Genomic DNA, 19,843 nt, shown 5'->3' with positions numbered 1-19,843 from the left:
TTCGGTCCCATTATTGTTCCTTAGAACTTTAATCTTCTTCCCTGTTTGATTCTCGACCAAGGCTTTGAAGGAGAGGAACCATTTGAATGCTTCGTTCTTCTTCTTTAAGAAATAGATCCATGTCTTGCGAGAGAAGTCATCCACAAAAATAGCATAATACAAATATCCACCCAAAGATGTAACGGGCATCATACTTGATAAATCAGAATGGACCAATTGAAGAATATCAGTGGTTTGAGTCTCACTTGAGGGGAATGGCCTCCTTGTATATTTTCTAGCTTCACATCCCTGACAAACACTTTCATGATTTGAGTTGAATTCGGGCACCCTAAGACCATCTTCCTTACATCGGGTAAGGCTTTAAAATGAAGGTGAGAAAATCTTCGGTGCCATAATTCAAATTGAAGAGAGGTGTCACAAATCATAGCTCCCAATGAACTTCCTCCAACTTGATAGAGACCTTCAACCCTGAATCCTAGAGTGAATGCATCTCTTGGATTCCTTTGCCAAAGACGAACCTTCCCATCAACGAATGACACCATAACCTTTCCATCGTAGAAATAGAAACCAAGTTCTTTTTCAAGTCAGGTACATATATCACTTCTTGTAGATGAAGGGTTTGACCTTGATTTAAGTGAAGAGTAACGGTCCCAATTCCTTTCATGGGATAGGTGGCATTGTCCCCAAGTATGATCTCCATATTTGTCTTCTTCTCAACCAAGTTTGAGAGAGCTTCTTTATACCCAGTGAAGTGCCTTGAGGCACCACTGTCAATCAACCAATGGTCTAATGTATTTGGAGGAGAGGCGCTGGAGAGGGCAGAAATAAGATAAAATTCATTTTGCTTTGCAACATTAACTTCATCATACCTAGAGTTTCTCAACTTCTTGGGAGGACGACCACCTCCATTTCGAGCAGCAGGTGCATTGCTCTTCCCTTTGTTATTGAACCTGCTGATCCTTTGATTGCCATTGCTCTTGAAGTTGTTGCTATTGTTGTCATTATCTCTTGAAGCATCTTTCTTGTGATGACACTCTCTAGCGAAGTGGCCAAACTTGCTACAATTGAAGCACCTTCCTTTTCTTCCTTTTTTAAATCTCTGCTTGAAACCTTGTCCTTGATTCCTTGGACCAACATTGTTCCTTCTTCCAGAATGAGTGGAGAAGGCAATAGGATTGTTTCCATTTGAGGGCTTGTCTCGTTCCATCATCCTTATTTCTTCTTGAGTGCATCTGGCCAATAGTTCCTCATATCCCAAAATCCTGTCATTGTTAAGAATGGTAGTGTTGAACACATCCCAATCTCTTGTAAGGCCCCCAAGTGCAATAAGAGAGAGTTCCTTGTCACCAATGACTTCTCCAATAGATAAGAGATCATTCTTGATCTCGGTGATCCTCATGAAGTAGGATTGGATGGATTCTCCTCTATCCATCTTGATGTCTTTCAACTTGTTCTTGAGAAAGAGAATTTGATTTGCATTGTTCACTTTGAACATCCCAACCAATCTTTCATACATCTCCTTAGATGTTTCTAAATCAAAAATATATGCAACCAAAGGCTTATGAATATAATCAACAATAATCTTCTTAGCTTTTATCTCACCTTTCTTGTACTTTGTTTGAATAGCAACGACTGCATTTGAGGGAGGGTCAGTTATTCTTCCCTTGACATAGTCCATGGCATCATTCTCTTCCAAAGTCAAATCCAAGATCATCTTCCATGCATGATAGTCGGATTTTTCCTTGAGCTTGTCCTCAGATTTGAAGAAGGACGTAGTCGTCATTGGGACTAGTTCCAAGTCCTTATCCAACAACTTCCTTTAGTGATTGCTTGGCTTCACTCTAGCTTGGGCTTTGTCTTCACCTCAGCTCTGAAACCATGTTAATTTTAGATAACAATGGTATGTTCTATGCTTTAAAGAAATTTACTTCAATTTTTCTTTTTAGCCCAATATAAATTTCCAGATTAGCAATCACATTAACATTGATAGTAAATGCAAATAGAACATAAACAATAAGCAGAAGACAAGCCAAGACAAGAGGACACAATATTTGGCAGATGCCAAGGAAAAGCCCCAATGTGGGGAAACCCTTTGATAAAATCTTCTTAGTATTCATCAATAGTTCAGTAGAGAGAGAGTGTACACCATACAAAATTTACTTGCCCAATCACTGTCAAAACAATCTAGCGAACAACAGTGAATAGGATGCCCTAACCAAAAAGTCAACGCTAGTCAAACCAATAGAAAATTTCCTCCAAATGAGCTTGGTCAAACCCAATCAACCTGGCCTCCAAAGACAGTTAGAATCAACCCAAAACAATTCTGAAATTCTTGGTCAAACTTGGTCAATGCTGTGGTCAACATGCTCCAAATTCCTCGGTTTTCGTGCCAAGAGATGTGGCCTCAAATCGGATTATCTGCTTGAAAATCACAGTCAAAGAAGGTGATTTGACCCTCGGTCAACATTGGTCAACGTCCTTGCAAATAGTCCAAAACAATCTCGCGATTTTTGCCTATAATTTTCGGTCAACCCAAGTCAACGTGAGAAGAAGAGGAGATGCTCCTTTGCTGTACGGACCATTGAGGAGAGGAGAGAGAAAGATGTCTTGAGTGATGGTGTCCAAATGAGGAAAAAGTCTCTCTTATTTATACACAACGTTGAGGGTGAAGAGACACATCCGTTGGGCTTCATGAGCCTACATTTGACTGGAGCCGACCTTGACAATTTGTCCATAGGAGAAATAAATTCATAATTCCATTTCTGCTTGTCAAAATGAGATGATCTTTAGATAAATCTCGCACCTCTTGGAAAAAGGAATCGAATAAAAATATCATCTCCATCATATGAGCTGTCCAAGGTGGAGTTTGGCCCTAGTTGCCAATTTTAACAGATAACAACAGTTACAACTACTCAACTGAACTCCTACTGACTCTATTCATGACTAGAACTCAAATAACTGAGTTTCACTAACTATAACTCCAATAGATTGCTAGATCTTAGCAATAAACTCATTCACAACTCTACTTCTAGCCCACAAACTTGAATTGACTGATTTAACTAAGTGACTTGGCCATGTCACTCCTGCGAACTGCAACTCAAGTCATCTTGTTGATGTGGAAATTCAGATTTCTCTATTTGACTAAGGCACAAGTCAAATGAAGCCTTTTCTTGCTACAATTTAACTCCCTCTTTCTAGGAGAATCCATGAGCCACAAATCTAGCCTTATATTTTTCCACACTTCCATCAGCGACATGTTTTATCTTGCAGATCCATTTTGAGGACACAACAAACTTTCCTTCAGGTCTAGGCACGATCTTCCATACACCGTTCTTCAATATAGATTGATATTCTTTAGTCATCCCATCTTTCCATACTTGCTCTTCAACAATTTTTTCATAGGAGGATGGTTCAGACTCAATGATCTTGCACATCAAGGCTGTATAACCGAAGTACTTTTTAGGCTTCTTGCTTTCCTTGAAAGTCCCATGAGTAGCAACATGACCTTTTGCCTCCAATGTTTTCTCTAACCAGGCAGGTCTCTTTCTTGTCTTGGCAACAAGAGCTTTTGGAGATTCAACAAGATCATGATAAATGTCTTCTTTATGTGGAGCTTCATTCATAGATACAGGTTCTCGGGGCCTTGATTCCACATTCTTTGGAGCAGTTTGTACTTCATCATCAGAGTCCAAGTGTGAACCCTTGGATTTCCAGAATGCAACATCCTCATAAAAAATAACATCCCTGCAAGTCTCAATATATTGTTGCCCTGGAATATAGACCCTAAAGGCCTTTGAATTCTCACTGTAACCAACAAAGGTTCCCTTCTTTCTAGATGGTTCCAATTTTGTCCTTTTCTCTTTGGGAACATGAACAAAAACAAGACAACCAAAGATTCTTAAATGTTCAACATTTGGTCTCTCACTGGTAAAGATTTCTTCAAGAGTCTTGTAATCCAATATTTGATGTGGGCATCGATTTCGAATGGAGACAATGGTCTTTGCAGCTTCACCCCAAAGAAACATAGGCAACTTTTGATCATGAAACATGGCTTTGACAACTTCCATTATAGTTCTATTCTTTCTCTTTGCAGTTCCATTTTGTTCAGGGTGGTAGGGAACTATCAACTCCCTCTTAATTCCAGCATCCTTGCGGAAATCAATCAATTCATTTGATACATACTCCCCACCATTATTGGACCTTAGAGTCTTGATTCTTTTTCCCTTAACATTTTCAACCTGTGCTTTGAATTCGCGAAACTTTTCAAACACTTGAACCTTGGTCTTGAGAAGATAAATCCAAGTTTTGTGAGAATAATCATCAATAAAAGATACATAGTATAATCATCCACCCCAGGTTTTATTAGGCATGGTCCCATAGACATTAGAATGTATAAGATCGAACATTCCTTTCGCTCTACTATCATTGTTAGTGCATTTTCATTTAACATTTTCCCTAAGGGCACATCCTTTGCATACTCCATCATGATCTATCTTAAGTTCAGGTACTTTAACAAAATCTTTCAATCTTCCCAAAGCTTTATAATGTATATGATCGTACCTTCGATGCCAAATCTGACTATGTTCTATAGTATTGTGAAGAAGAGCTTGGAATGAACGACCAAGGAGACGATATAGACCTCCAATTCGTACCCCAATGGCTTTAGCAGATTCAAAGGATGCATTTTTTTTTCCATACTAAGACTTGTCCATGAACTTAAGCAACCCTATATCCTTTGTCTTCAAGAGATGATATGGACAACAAATTCTTCTTTAAACCAGGGACATATAAAATATTGTTAATACATTACCTTCAAATTCCAATTGGAAGGATGACGTACCATTGCCTTTGACTTCATGATTGCCATTGTATCCAAGCTCGACCTTTTGAGTGAACTTCCTTTCAAGTAATTCAAATAGATGATCACGGTTTCCAGTCATGTGCCTAGAAGCACCACTGTCCACAAGCCAAATTTCATCATGATTTTCAATGGAACTTGTGAGAGCAAACATAAATGAGTGTTCGGATTTAGAATCATTTCTCCTATGCCTCCTCTTTGATGATGGCTCATTTATATCAGTCGTAGATGCATGCTGTCTTCTTATTTTACGATCATCATCCCTTTCATATTCATATCTTTGATTCCTTTGATGACATTGAGCTTGATAGTGACCATAAACTTGACAAAGAAAGCATTGAACATTTGTTATATCATTTCTATCTCTGTTGGCTCTCCTATCTCTTCTCTTTGGAGAGGGAGGAGGAGGTCTTCTATGAGAGGTGGAATCCTTCCTTGAAGCAGATCTTGGACCTTGTCTTTTACCAACACTTCTTTGGAATTTGCCAAAATTTGGTTTCTTCTTCTTATTTCCCTTTGCATGAGCTGCAAATGCTTCTATACTTGGATCTTCAATTTCTCCTCTAGAATAGAGTCTTGACTCTTCTTGAGTGCATGCTGCCCATAGCTTGTCAAAGGTTGGAGCATTCTCTCTTGCGCTAATACCTGATGCAAATGAGTCCCAAGATCTAGGGAGACCACCCAAAGCAACAACTACCAATTCCTTATCAGATACTTCTTCATCAATGGCTTTGAGTTGGTCTCTAATTTGAGATATCTTGACAAAATATGATGACACTGTGTCATTCTCAGTCATCTTGATATTACGAAGCTGGCCTCATAGATTGATGGATTGATTCACATTATTAATGGTATACAACCCAATGATAGCATCGTACATAGCCTTAGCAATCTTATGTTCAACAATATAGGGAATCAAATGATCCCTAACAGAATCCAATAAAATGCTTCTTGACAAAATATCATCTTCATGGTACTTATCTTTTCCTATTTGATCAAATGGTTCAGTTACTTTACCTTTGACAATTCCCAAGGCTTTGTTCCTTTCATGAATGATCTCAACTCGTCCCTTCCAAGCCTTGTAGTTAGTGGCTCCTTCAAGCTTGCTTTTGATCTTCATGACGCAAAATTCATGATGAAGATTGTTGGTCACAATAGAGATCAAAACTCAAAAACCTTTCAAGTGCTCTTCAAGATGATGATCTCTCTGCCCTTTTCCTTCACCAAATCTCTGATGCCATGTTGAAATTCTAGTGTAGCTAGGGCTAGAATAGTTTTTCACAATTAATAACTACTTCTATTGATGCAATTAGTTCTTTCTTTATACTTTAATCAACAAGTAGCTATGCATTGAAAACTATAACTATTCAAATCTTCAACAAGAGCAATAAATCGAGATCACAATGAACAATAAACAATGATCTCTCTGCCCTTTTCCTTCACCAAATCTCCGATGCCATGTTGAAATTCTAGTGTAGCTAGGGCTAGTTTAGTTTTTCACAATTAATAACTACTTCTATTGATGCAATTAGTTCTTTCTTTATACTTTAATCAACAAGTAGCTATACATTGAAAACTATAACTATTCAAATCTTCAACAAGAGCAATAAATCGAGATCACAATGAACAATAAACAATAAGAGACAAGAGACACCAGAATTAGGCTCACAGCCAGGGCAAAACCCACAAGAGGAAAACTCAAAAATCCTTTCCTTATGAGAGAGATTCTATCCATCAAAAGTACATCAAAGTGTTTCAATAAATCGAAATTACTCTTCAATAAGAAGTACCAATCAAAGTCTGTCTATGTAGAGAGAGAATCAACTTCAAATCAGTTGCACTAGACTTCACAACTAGGTCGAAGTTCAGTTCTATGATCACTGTAACAAGAGGCCATTAAGCCACCACAGAGAATTCAATGAACAATCACAAACACTCGGCCTAAAACCCTTGTTCAACTCAGGTCAACGTCACATCAAAAGAGCGAAGTTACAACCAGCAAAAGTCAAGGTCCTTCTAAAGTCTTTGACCTCCAAAAAGAACAAAACATAAGTCAATTTGATGCCCAAGTCAACTGTAATCAACGACCCTTAAGGAGATAGACAACATAGCCAAAAGATAATCCTTTTTTTGAACTTCGCACATGTGGATAAGGTTTGAAGTAGGAGACCAAACTTGTGTTGTTGTGATCATCAAATGAGAGCCAACGAGCACATATTTATAAGCGTCATATGTGGGCTAATTAGCCATAATGGGGTCGACATGAGGATCCCTTGGAGCCGACTTATAGATGGCACAAATTGATTTCTTCATGTTTTGCAATGAAAAATGTTGACCATAGCTACATTATTTTTAAACACGGAGCTCGAGATGAAGGATCTTGGCTTGATGCATTATTTCTTGGGATTGGAGTTGTGGCAAAGGCCAAGTGAGATCTTCCTTGGACAAGGGAAGTAAACAGTTTATATCTTGAGGAGATTCCATGGCTACACCTATGGTGACAAATTTGAAGAAGCTGAGTAGATCCCACTATACACAGGCAATTGATTGGATCCTTGATGTACCTGGTTAACACCAGGCCAGATATTTGCTTTGTAGTGAGCACCCTGAGTTAGTTTATGGTTGAGCTGAGGCATGTACATTGGGTTGCAATGATGCATGTGTTGAGGTACCTGCGTGGTACAATTGGATATGCGTTGAGATATGTCTTAGGTGGTGAAGTGAGGCTGCAAGGATGTACTGATTGATTGTGTAGGGAGTGCAGTGAACATAAACAACACCTCGGGGTGCTACTTTAGCTTGGGATCAACTAGGATAGCTTGGATTAGCAGGAAGCAGACTTTTCCCGCACTTAGTACAACAAAAGCGGAGTATATCACATCCAATGCCACAAGTCAAGAAGCAATGTGGCTTTGGAAGTTGCTTGCAGGGCTATTTGATCAAGCGCTATATACGACCTCGATATTTTGTGATAATCAACGCTGTGTCAAGTTTTTAGAGAATCCAATATTTCATGATAGGTTGAAACACATTGAGATCAAATATCACTTCACCTGAGACATGGTGTTGAAGGGAGTAGTGAAGCTTGAATACATATCCACAGATGAGCAAATTGTAGACATTCTCACTAAGCCTTTGTCTATGGGGAAGTTTGTTTGCTTTAGATACAAGCTTGGCGTGATGCAAAATGTCTCCCTCATTGAGAGGGAGTGTTGATGTTTTCGCAGTTTGCAACATTGGGAAAACATTCGCCCATGGGGTCATGCTGATTTGACTAGGGCATTCATCCATGGGGCCATGTTGATTTGGCTAGGGGTGAATGGCCCAGGGTATTCTTTCTCCCATTGGCTTTGGTGTCTGGCTTGGGGAGATTGGCCCACAGTTCTCGCATTGCCTGATCTGCGATGGAGTGATCTATTTTTGATAGAGTGGGTTTGATTTGTTTATTTAATGGGGTTTCTCACCCATTAATGAAATAAACAATTCTAGTCTAATGTTGGGTTGTAATGTAGGCTCAATAAGTGAAGGGGTTCCTTGTGATGAGGGGCTTCTTATTGGGTCTCCACTCAACATTAGAGCTCTATATAAATAGACGAGCATGTGAGGAGACACTCATCAACATAGCAGACTCAATTGATCTTTCCTAGTGGAGGAGAAGTTTGCCTAAGGAGAAATTTGTTTGCTGGAGATCATCTTCATCATTTTACTTCTGCTCTGGGAGGCCACACATATGAGAAGTTGACCAAGTTTGACCAGCCTTGACTGCAGCCACGCATGTGAGGTTTGACTTCAGATTTGACTGATCTGTACAGTGTTGACCATGGACTGTTTGACCAAGGTTGACCAGGATTGACTGCAGACTGTTTGCTTGAATTTGACTAGGGTTGACTACATTTTGTTTAACCTGTTTTGACCAGCGATGGCCACAAAGTTTTGACCACAGAGCTTGACTGCAGGTTCACACACATGAGTTTGACTGCAGGAAGTTTGACCTCAGGCCACACGTGCTAGGGTTTGACTGCAGGAAGTTTGATTGCAAAAGTTGATTTTGACTGGTTTGACCAGCATTGACTAGCAGCAGTTTGGCCAGGTTTGATTAGTGATTTGACTTGTAATATTGGCACGGATTTCTACACAAATTTCTGATTTGTAAACCTTGTTGACAAGACAATTTCTCTTATTTTATCCCAAGGAAGGTTTTCCTAGGGTAAAAATATTGTGTCTACTGTGCATGGTTGTCTTTCTATGACCTTTGTTGTTTCTGCTGCATTTACCGTTGAGATTTTCTGTGTGTAATTATTAAATGACATCACTGGCATGAGAAATACTGTTTGAAAATCATTAGGAAGTAATTATCAAATTGTATTCTACTGCACATGCTAAAGAATTTCAACAAAAAATCCTTGAAACAGTTTTCAATTCCTTCTCTGAAAAGATAATATCTGGTGCTCATTAGGTAATGATATTTTTGTTGAAATTTCTAGGAAATGCATTTTAATGCAAATTCAGAAGTTTCACCTTACACGGCAGATTTCTCTGTGAAATTTCAGCCTTGAGGCTAACCAAAAATATTAATTTGCAACAGCAAAACAGTGTACAATATTTCACTTCACTTCAGCCCAACACAGTAGGCTGCTCAAGAGAAAAGGTGCTGAACAGATGCCAGCAATTTTCAGCCCTCAGTTCACACTTTTCCAACCATTGCCAGATCTGAAAATCACTTTATTGCAGTATATTTTACTGCAGAAAATTTGCTCTCTTATTTTAAGTTATATGTGAAATCAAGTAACAATTTCAACCATATATTATGTCAAAATTAGCATGAACAAGTGCTGGACTAAGTGCATGTACATTACCACAACTTTATTACAAATCTGGTGCAATCTCTAGCTCTTTGAATCCTAGGTAGGAAAACCATGGAAACCCTAGCCCCCTAGCCACGACCAAAGATTGACAACAAGCTGCATCAGCACTAGCAATTCCCTCTTGGCTTCAATGCATGTCTCCTCCTCTTCTCCTCAATCAAGCAAAATAAACAGCATTAGGATCTGCAAAACCCTAATCTGCTTCTCTCACAAGAGTTACAAGACAATGCTTCTTTATCCTCTGATATTATTGCAAACCCTAGTTTCTGTGCCGCCTTTAAGGTGAAACCCTAACCCTAGAAAACCCTTGAACTTTTCGAAGAACCCTAGCACTCCAAGATGAAGAATGATAATAAAATGAAGAGTACAAAGAGAGATAGAAAGGCTGGTCTACTGGATTACTCACATCTCCAATACATGATGAATGAACGAATACTGATTGATGAATGAAAGGACTCTCCCTAGGTGGGCCTTGCTTGTGGAAGCCTCTTACAATGTGAAAGGGAACTTATTAAAGCAGGCGAGTTAACAGTAAAGAAGTGCAAATGCACTAGAAATAGATCAAAGTAATGTGGCATTACATGGATTCCTCTGGCTTTCCCAGGTACTCTTGCACCCTTTGAGTTGGTATATAAGTGTCCTTTACCTCTTCAGAGTAACCTGCTACAGCTTTGTATTGAGACTCATATGCTTGTCATTATCACTATCTTTTTCCCAGGACACATTGTCACTATTTGTAGGGCAATTAGTGCAAATTTTTGTCCAATCCATATGCTATGATTATGATTTCTAAAATTTGAAAAAATAATTTCAAAAGTTGGAATGGTGATGTACAATTTTGTAATTTATAAATGACTTGCAATATGATCCTATAGATCAATTTATATTTTGTTTAATATATAGCATGAGAAGTAAAGGCATTTTTTTGCAAAACAGACTGGGAGGCTATAGCGGATCAAACTCCAGAACCAGCAAGTCATTCGCAAATGACTGTAGAAGTATCAAAACTCTCACTAAGCAATCAGTCTCGAACTTCTAAGCAACGGGGAAGGGGAGTTTTCACTTATGGACAGAATGCTCTTTACAGTGACCAAACAAGTGAATGTACAAACAAAGATGAAGCCATGGAGCAGCCTCTGCATGAAGGCATTGATGAACTCTATACAACCGGAGATTGTAAGTTCAATCTCAATTTTTCTTTGGTGTTTTCTGTGCAATATGGTAGCTTAATCCAAACCTTCAGTGCTTGTTTTTTAAAATGGAAATGTAAGACTAAGTTCTCTTTAAATATAAGCTTGTTGAAAGTAGAATATAGAGGGCCTGTGTAGTATGGTGTTTCCCACATTCTTCCAGCTATATTTCCATCTGGGAGCACCAATGTTAACTTGTATATGCTATGCCATGCAATACAGCAGCATGTGGTTTTCCCTATATTTGTTTTAAGTGCAATTTTGTATTGACAAATTGTCAAGGAAATTTCTATTGTTAAACTTAAAGCATTATATAAAGTTATAAACACAATGCTTGCATGTAGATAAAAAATGGTATTTGGTTAAAGCCAGAATCCTCTTTTCTCCAAATTAAGTCCAACAATCGTGTTATATTTGAAGCTAAAGGAGGCATTTTCATGTTTTTCCTCTTGTACTTAATTTCTCTTTTATCTGTTTGCCACTTTTGCTTGCATTATTTTGACGTTCTACTGCTAGTCTCTCAATTCCATGCACGCTAAAGTACTATGCTGATCGTTGTTATTGTCTTGTTTCAGTGAAATATGGTACCAGTCATGTTCTTGTGGTTGATGGCTTTTCTCCAAAAGTTTCAACAAGGGAGTTAGAGGATATGTTTAAGGCATTTACAGTTCATGGAGTTGTTATTCGTCGAATAAATGACACCATTGCGTTAGCAGTTTTTAGGAAACCTGCTTCTGGTACTATTTCACTTACCATCTCATTGACATAGCACACGTTGCTTTTCTGATATACAAAAAGATGTACCTTGTTAATTGCATTGAGAGGGGCTCTCCAGCCCAGTATGCTAGAGATGTTGTAATGTAATGTTTAACATTTTGACTAAGTTAAATTACATAAGAATAAAAATAAAATAAAAACATTACATTAAAAATAACCTTATAAAAATAAAAATCGCCCATGGTATTGACCCATGGTATTCATGTGGAATATAACCTATTTAAAGGGGCAAATTAAACCAGCCTAGATCCATCTTAACTCCGGATCTACCCAGCACCGAGAGAGATCAAATCTTGATATGCAGACTTCTTTTATAGTGAAAAGAGATTTGATCCCTCTTGGTGCTTGGTAGATCCGGAGTTAAGATGGATCTAGGCTGGTATTTATGCACATTGTATATTATTTTCTCTTAGCATGATGAAAGTTTCAGTGTCATTATGCATGGCAAGATAAAATGAATATGGCATTTAACCTTAGGTTTTACTGTCTGAGGGATAGGTTACAAATCTCTATACCTTTTTACATGTGTATTAAAAGGATCAAAGGTACTACTTGACTCATATGTCTGATCATAAACCACTATTTTAGCATTTCAAGGCATTCTTGTTTCGGAAATGGTTTGTAAAAGGCACGGGAGAGGAAGGCATGAAAATACTTATACCTGTAGTGTTCCAACTTCATAGGCTTTTGTGTTTATAATGATGGTTGCATCACATATATTTGTCATTTTTAGTGTCCAGGGCGAATATCTGAAAGACCACTAAGATTTTTGTTAAGAACAGTTTTGAAGTTAAGTTGCACGAAAGGGGGAAACAGGTACGAGTTTCCGAAACGGGCACGGGTACGAAACGTGACCCCCAAATTTTCGAAATGGGGAAATACGATATATATATATATATATATATATATATATATATATATATATTAGAATTTAGGACATTTAAGAAATGTCATGTGCAATCATACAGCATACATGATACTTTATAATTTATTACATTTAAAGTTTAAACATTATGATTAAATTTACATCACGTTTACTCATGAATGATCACATAATGAAAATAGCAATATCGGAATATCCAAAATCAACCTTTGTTATATATCCAAATCTCAAAATCAGCCTTGATTATATATGAGGCTGCAAGTACAATAAAGACTATGAGGCTGCAAGAACTATAAAGACAAAAGACCACTGCTCTCTTCCTCTTTTCTCCTTTGCTAAAATCGTCTATCTCCAAGAGAAACGACTTGCTCAATTGTGTGATGAGGGAATGAGGTGAGAGTCTTTTTATAACTTGAGAGAGGCATCTAGAAGCATCCACAAGATATTTTATTTGCCCAATCAAAAATTAGAACTGAAAAAACAAAAAAAAATCGCAATATGAAGTGGAAACTCCGTCGTACGGCCTGGAAACTCGTTTCCAGCTGTACTGGCCACGTTTCCCCAACATGAAACTTGCCAGTATGGCTGGAAACTCGTTTCCAGGCCGTACGGTACGTGTTTCTGCGTTTCCGTTTCGTTTCCTGGCTGAAACGGACCTGGGGGCAACGTTTCCTGCAACATAGTTTTGAAGTCTCTCAACTTAGTTTTCTTTTATTAGTGCAGGCTTTTCTTTAGCTTATTTGAGTTTGAAAAACAAATTGAACTTGTGTGTAGTCAAATGATGATCTGAATATGATGATGCAGTTACTTAAAAGGTATTGTATGCCTACATAGAAATGCATACATGCATTTTTGCTGCAACCTTGTATGCTATGAAATTTGACCTTTAGTGTGTGCTGACTGAAGTATGGGGTATAAATCTTTATACATGTAATGATGGGATTGAATTTACCACATAATTTATGTATTTTCTCAAGAGACATTGTTTTGAGGCATCCTTGTACTTAAAGTATGCATGAGAGGCATGGGAATGCGGTGTGTACAAACATTTCTATCTCTAGTGTTTCTACTTAGTGAGTTTTTAATTTTATGAGGGTGGGTGGCTTATATGTATTTGGCTCCTTTAGTTTCCAAATAATGAATCTGAAGTACTGTGTTGAGATTCTTTTAAAGAGGGATTTAGAAGTCTCAATTTTCTTCATATGCTATTTAAGTAGTCAGATTTTCTTTTGATTAGTAGAGTTTGGAAAACAAATGGCAGTGCTTGTGTTATCCAGTTCCCAAATGTATCCAGCCCTAACATTTGAGAAATATGTATGGGAGGCATGGAAATGCAGTATATGGACATTTCCATCTCTAGTGTTTCTAAGTAAGTTTTTATGTTTATGAGGTGGGTGACTGCTATGTATTTGGCTATTTTAGTGTCCAAATCATGAATCCGAAGGACTGTGCTGAACTTCTTTTAAAGAAGGATTTCGAAGTCTCAATTTTCTTTATATGTTATTTAAGCAGTCAGATTTTCTTTGCATTGCTGGAGTTTGGAAAACAAACAGTAGTGCTTGTGTTATCCAGTTTTCAGATGTATCTAATGTCTTCTCAGTTGGTGGTTCTGGGATACATTTGGAAACTGGATAGCACAAGCACTACTATCTGTTTTCCAAATGCCAGCAATCCAAAAAAATCTGACTGCTTAAATAGCATATAAAGAAAATTGAGACTTCTAAATCCCTCTTGAAAGAATCTCAGCACAGTCCTTCAGATTCATGATTTAGACACTAAAAGAGCCAAATATATATAAGCTACTCACCTCATAAAATTAAAAACTCTTTGTTATCATTTCAGATGTTGGTGCTGGGGTACATTTTACCATGAACATATATGCCATGGAATTTGTTTTATCACAGGAATATGATTTGCAAACTTCAAAGCAATCTTCAGAGTTGTTTTTCTTGCATAACACTTTGATGCTCTATCAGTGATGAAATTTATGCATTTCCATGATGGTCTGTATAAATAGTACTATTCTATGGAGCAACCATTTCATCCTGACGTGTGTTTGATTTTTTCTGCAGCTTGTGAAGCACTACGAATCATTCATAGTCAATATAATATCCGTGCATTGGATGAGAATGACAGTCTTCTCAGCTTACTTTCTGATAAAGGTATGGTGCCGTTTATCAAACTGAGTAGCAATCTGTAGTTTCTTCTCCTGCTTCTTTCTGCTTGCGTTGTTCTTATATGTTAAATTCTCTATAGGGTTTGGCTCTCATCCTTCAGTTGGGAATGTCTATATTCTGGACCATGTTCACAAGAGAAGATTCTAGCTGGCTAGTTGGATTTGGGGCATGAAATGTTTTCATGTGACACAATTATTGACAAATGTGGGTTTCAAGTTCCCACATTATTGCTACGATTCAATAAGGCAATAGGAATTCCTAAGAAATGAACATCTATCATAACTTTTGTATAAAATTTCCATGGAATAATATCGTAATTTTATTCAAATTGGACAAACTATATTGTGCAGATGCTTTTCAGCATTCAAAAAAGGATATCAACATTTAACATGTGAAGATATGTACCTATGATAGTTCAGCTTTACAACCCCCCACACACACACACACACACACATATATATATATGAATTATAAACATAATAATACTAAAAAAGCAATAAATAATAATAATAAGATAATCAAATTAATGAAAGTCAAAGGGCACATACCCCTTCACCTCATTACTGTCTACTAATAACTTAATAAGCATTGACTGGTCACAACGTGAAGAGGCATGTGACCTTTGACCTTTCATTAAATTTAATTATATTATCATTATTTATTATATTTTAAGTATTATTATGTTTATAGCAATATATCTCAGAGTTTACCACATACTGGAGGATTCCCAAAAATATACCATAAAATATCCTAATCAAAAAATAAGAAGTGTACAAAGTGTATCTCAACATATTGCAAAAAATCACTTTGGAACCCTGCACAATCCATCCTTCTCAGTTTACCTTCTGATAAAGGTAGGATGCCGTTTATCACACTGAGTAGCTCTCTGTAGTTTATTCTCCTGCTTTTTCTTCTTGCATTGTTCTTATATGTTAATTTCTCTAGGGTTTGGCTCTCATCCTTAAGTTTGGAATGTCTGTATTCTGGACCATGTTGACAAGAGAAGATTCTAGCTGGCTAGTTAGATTTGGGGCATGAAATGTTTTCACATGACGTAATTATTGACAAATGCGGGTTTCAAGTTCCCACATAATTGCTACAATTCAATAAGGCAATAGGATTTCCTAAAAAGGAACATTTATCATAACTTTATTTATTTATTTGTTAAATAAATTTCCATGGAAAAATATCGTATTTTTATTCAAATTGGACAAATTACATTTTGCAGATGCTTTCCAGGAATCAGCATTCAATATTCCTTTGCGGGACAAAAAAGGATAGCGACATTTACTCTGTGAAGATCCAGTTTTACAACTATATATATATTATAAACATAATAATACTAAAAAAGTAATAATTACTAATAAGATAATTAAAATTAATGAAAGGTCAAAGGGCACATACCCTTCACCTCATTACTGTCTACCAACAAGCATTGACTTGTCACCAGGTGAAGGGTGAGGTATGTGCCCTTTGACCTTTCATTAAGTTTAATTATATTATCATTACTTATTATATTTTATGTTTATAACAATATATCTCAGAGTTTACTACATACTGGAGGATTCCCAAAAATAATACCATAAAAGATCCTGATCAAAATAGAAAAAGTGTATCTCAACATATTGCAAATAATCACTTTAGATGTCGAAAAAATCCTGCACGCTTCAGCGAAGAAACCATTTGTAAGGCTGCTACTCAAAACCAAGATGTGTATATTCAGATACATGGCCACTGTCCTCTTCCTGGATTACCCATACACCATGAGCCAGCTGCACGCTAGACTTCAACAAGCCATCAGCAATCTGGTTCCTTTCCCTGCAAATGTGATGAAAATAGATGATATTAAAAATGGGTAGTATACGTTGGATCTCCTCCAACAAAGGCTGCAGTGTAAAGAGTCCAAAGATTTGCAATTTTGTTACACCTTTTTCTGCTGCCAATGTGAGGGTCAATGTTAGAACCATCAATTCTGCGATATTATTTTTGCCCTCACCTAAACTAGCTTTAAACCTCAGTAAGTGAAAATTCTTCAAAAAAAATATTCCCCCAGCACCACTAATCAATGGATCACCTTGTGAAGCACTATCAAAGTATGCCAAAGTGTCAGATTTATCAATATTGTTGGACACCTAATCTGCTAAGGGATATGGTGTGAATATGAACAGTCTTGGAATATGAAAACCAAGGGTCATTAGACATTGTATAAATGCATATCATTATGAATAAAATAGATATCATGAGTTATCTTAATTGACCTATCTATTTGTGTGTGTTTAACATGGTACTAGAGCAGGGGAATTCTGGCCCTACTCAAGTTTGAGCCACTTGTTTTTTGTGGCCTCCGTAGACCTGTGCTAATCATTCACTTTGTGAGCATTTTTTCTGTATCAATTTTCTTATTGACTGTGCACTATTGCTCCTGGCTATTCTTAGTCTAGAATCATAACGCCTTCTTATGCGATTGAACACCTGGCTCATCAAAATTCTTTGATCCCCTGGTAGGAATCTTCTATGTGGTTGACTGTCCTATAACCGTTTAACTAGTAGGGGTCCTAGGAGGGGATCCTAAAGAGCAACTACTAGGTCAAGGGCAACCATGGAGCGATAACCCACTGTAACCTCAGCTAAGGCTCCTTGCTCTCTACAGACTTTCACTGATGGGAGGAGATTTGGTATAAAGGGGAATCACTAGATGAGTTGGTCAATAAGAGGATAAGGAGTGATTCCTAAGGGCTATTCACAAGAGAGACTCAATTGTATGGATTTCTTGCTCGGGAAGCAAGGTGATAGGCTCTCTAGGAAGGGCTAAAGGATTCTCAAGGCTAGGGTTTGGGAATATATCTTGCAAAGATGATTCCTAGGCCTAAAAAAATCCCTATGGAGAATTGGTCTTTGTATGATCTTTGTGGAATTGGAGTTGTTAGGTTGTGGGGTTACATGAGATCAAGTGGACCTAGAATTAGTTCGTGGAATTGATCACTTAAGGAGGAGCTTGACCTAATTGTGGAAGAGAAGAGGATCAATGGACAAATCATCTCGGAATAAAGTGCAATGATCCAAATGAGGTCACTAGCCAAGGGAAACCTAGGGCAAGAAACGATCCTTGGGCTAGGGCTTTCAATATCTTGAGATCCCACTGTCGGAATTTCGTGAAATTTGGAGGGCCTCTGGAGGAAACCCCAACACAATAATGGGCAAGAGATCGAAGTCTTTTGATGGCTAGAATGTGAGATAATTGATGCCCTAGATGACCTATGGAGGTTAGGCCTAGACAAAGAAGGTAAGTTGAGAGAAATATACGTTTAACGTGATCACCTATGGAAGGATTAGTGCCTTGTCCTTTGGGAGAGATGGAGTCAATGGGAAATTATTGTTTGGAAAGAATTCACCCAATCAAGGAAGCCTTCAAGCAACTTCGCATGGCATTAGGGCATGAGAGCAACTACTTCAAGGACTTTATACTTCGATTTGCAATAATTAACGACTTATCGAGACGTATTCAACACAAATTATCTCTAGGAACATTCACCCATTCATACATGGCCCATGAAATGGTGCAATGCTATAAAAGATCAAAGTTTCCACCAATTCGTATAGGAAAGCAGTAAATTTCAGACTTGTATAGCGAAAATCCCAACAACATTCATGTGACAAAGTAAATAACAAGAATAAGCATGAAAAGAGCACTTACATGTACAAAAAAGTATATCCAATCATCAAATTATGTCAATAATGAAGCTCCAAGACAAGAGAGAGAGATTCAAACATCAAAATGCATCCATATCATCCAAACTCGTCCTCCAAAAGGGATAGCAAAAATCTCACAAGAGCCAATAACCCGATCCAGGTGTTAATGATCAAAATGAATCATCTCACTTCTATTTATACAATCACGAAGGAGTTCGATTTGCCTATTTTGGCCTAATTGAGCCCCAAATAATTAAATAATGTGCAATAATAACATCCCTTAGTGACAAGCCCACAAAGATAGCTCAATAATACAATAATAAGCCTCTCAAGAGGGTCGAATGATCAATAAAGTGAGTCGTTGGGCCTTTGAGGAGGCCTAATGAAGTCCAAAGGGTGCCATGATGTGAAACTGGACTTCCAACATAGTGGACAAGGGGCTGGCCCCTTGTTTTCCAAGCAAGAACCTGTGGTACTCTCAATTGGGTGTGGGGGCACAAGGACATCCTCATGGGTCTCCAAGTGGATCGAGAATTCGTCCAACCCCTTGTTTTCCAAGCAAGAACCTGTGGTACTCCCAATTGGGTGTAGGGGCACAAGGACATCCTCATGGGTCTCCAAGTGGATCGAGAATGCACCCAACCCCTTGTTTTCCAAGCAAGAACCTGTGGTACTCCCAATTGGGTGTGGGGGCACAAGGACATCCTCATGGGTCTCCAAGTGGACCAAGAATGCTTGTAGACCATTTATATGGGCTAGGATGACAATATAAGCCCTCCATCTGCAACGAGCAACATCCACTAGATCCTGGAACATCTGCCAAATGTATGGTGCAAGTGTGGGGCAAGCTAGGCATAGTGAACCAGGTGCATCAACCTCATCCAAAAGGTGGAACACGAGTAATCAATGGGCGGTGTTGGGCATCCATGAAGTAATCTCTGTTATGTTGTGTTGGAAAATGTAACTATATTCCGTCTTCATTAATGTACTTGAGTCATCATGTAATGTAGTTGTCAATAGAATAAAGAAAAGAATTATTATTATTGTTGTTGTGACTTATTAAAGCATGGGTTTCATGCTTGGGTCACCTTGTTTTAGGTCAAAGTCCCCATAGAGGACTTCTAAGATTTATTCTGGATCAATAGAGTCATTGTACTTTTAAAGAGACCCTTCTTGGGTTTTTGAGTCATGTAAAAAGTCTAAGTATTGAGTCAAATATGATTTATGTATCCTCCACGCCATGTCAGCCTAGAAGAAGACCAAGTTGGCCGAAGGGCCCTATTCGACCTCACATGGAGCCTATAAATACAAGCTCATCGAATTCATTTGGAGCATCATTCTCTCACACAAGTTCAATATCTCTTGTAGCTGGGAAAAAGCGCGAAGTTCTCTTGTAGCTGGGA

The 19,843-nt window shown here is 37.9% G+C and overlaps 1 protein-coding gene across 4 annotated transcripts in view; it reads left to right on the top strand.

Annotated features, from left to right (window-relative positions):
* LOC149219322 (uncharacterized) overlaps nucleotides 1–19,843 on the top strand; it is a 136,871-nt gene that overhangs the window by 51,025 nt on the left and 66,003 nt on the right. For 3 of the 4 annotated variants that reach the window (XM_089384343.1, XM_089384341.1, XM_089384342.1), the window contains exons 3-5: nucleotides 10,660–10,899; nucleotides 11,489–11,650; nucleotides 14,646–14,735. In XM_089384343.1, the coding sequence (XP_089240469.1) occupies nucleotides 10,660–10,899; nucleotides 11,489–11,650; nucleotides 14,646–14,735 (492 nt within the window). Of the gene's footprint in view, nucleotides 1–10,659; nucleotides 10,900–11,488; nucleotides 11,651–14,645; nucleotides 14,736–14,829; nucleotides 14,955–19,843 lie in introns of all 4 variants that reach the window. The other variant, XR_016249230.1, reaches the window with a different exon arrangement.

The sequence above is a fragment of the Pinus tabuliformis genome, chromosome Q, assembly GCF_031772625.1.
Source record: "Pinus tabuliformis cultivar Carrire ecotype Pingquan chromosome Q, CPIR1, whole genome shotgun sequence".
NCBI lineage: Eukaryota > Viridiplantae > Streptophyta > Pinopsida > Pinales > Pinaceae > Pinus > Pinus tabuliformis.
This window is presented reverse-complemented; position numbering and strand designations above follow the sequence as displayed.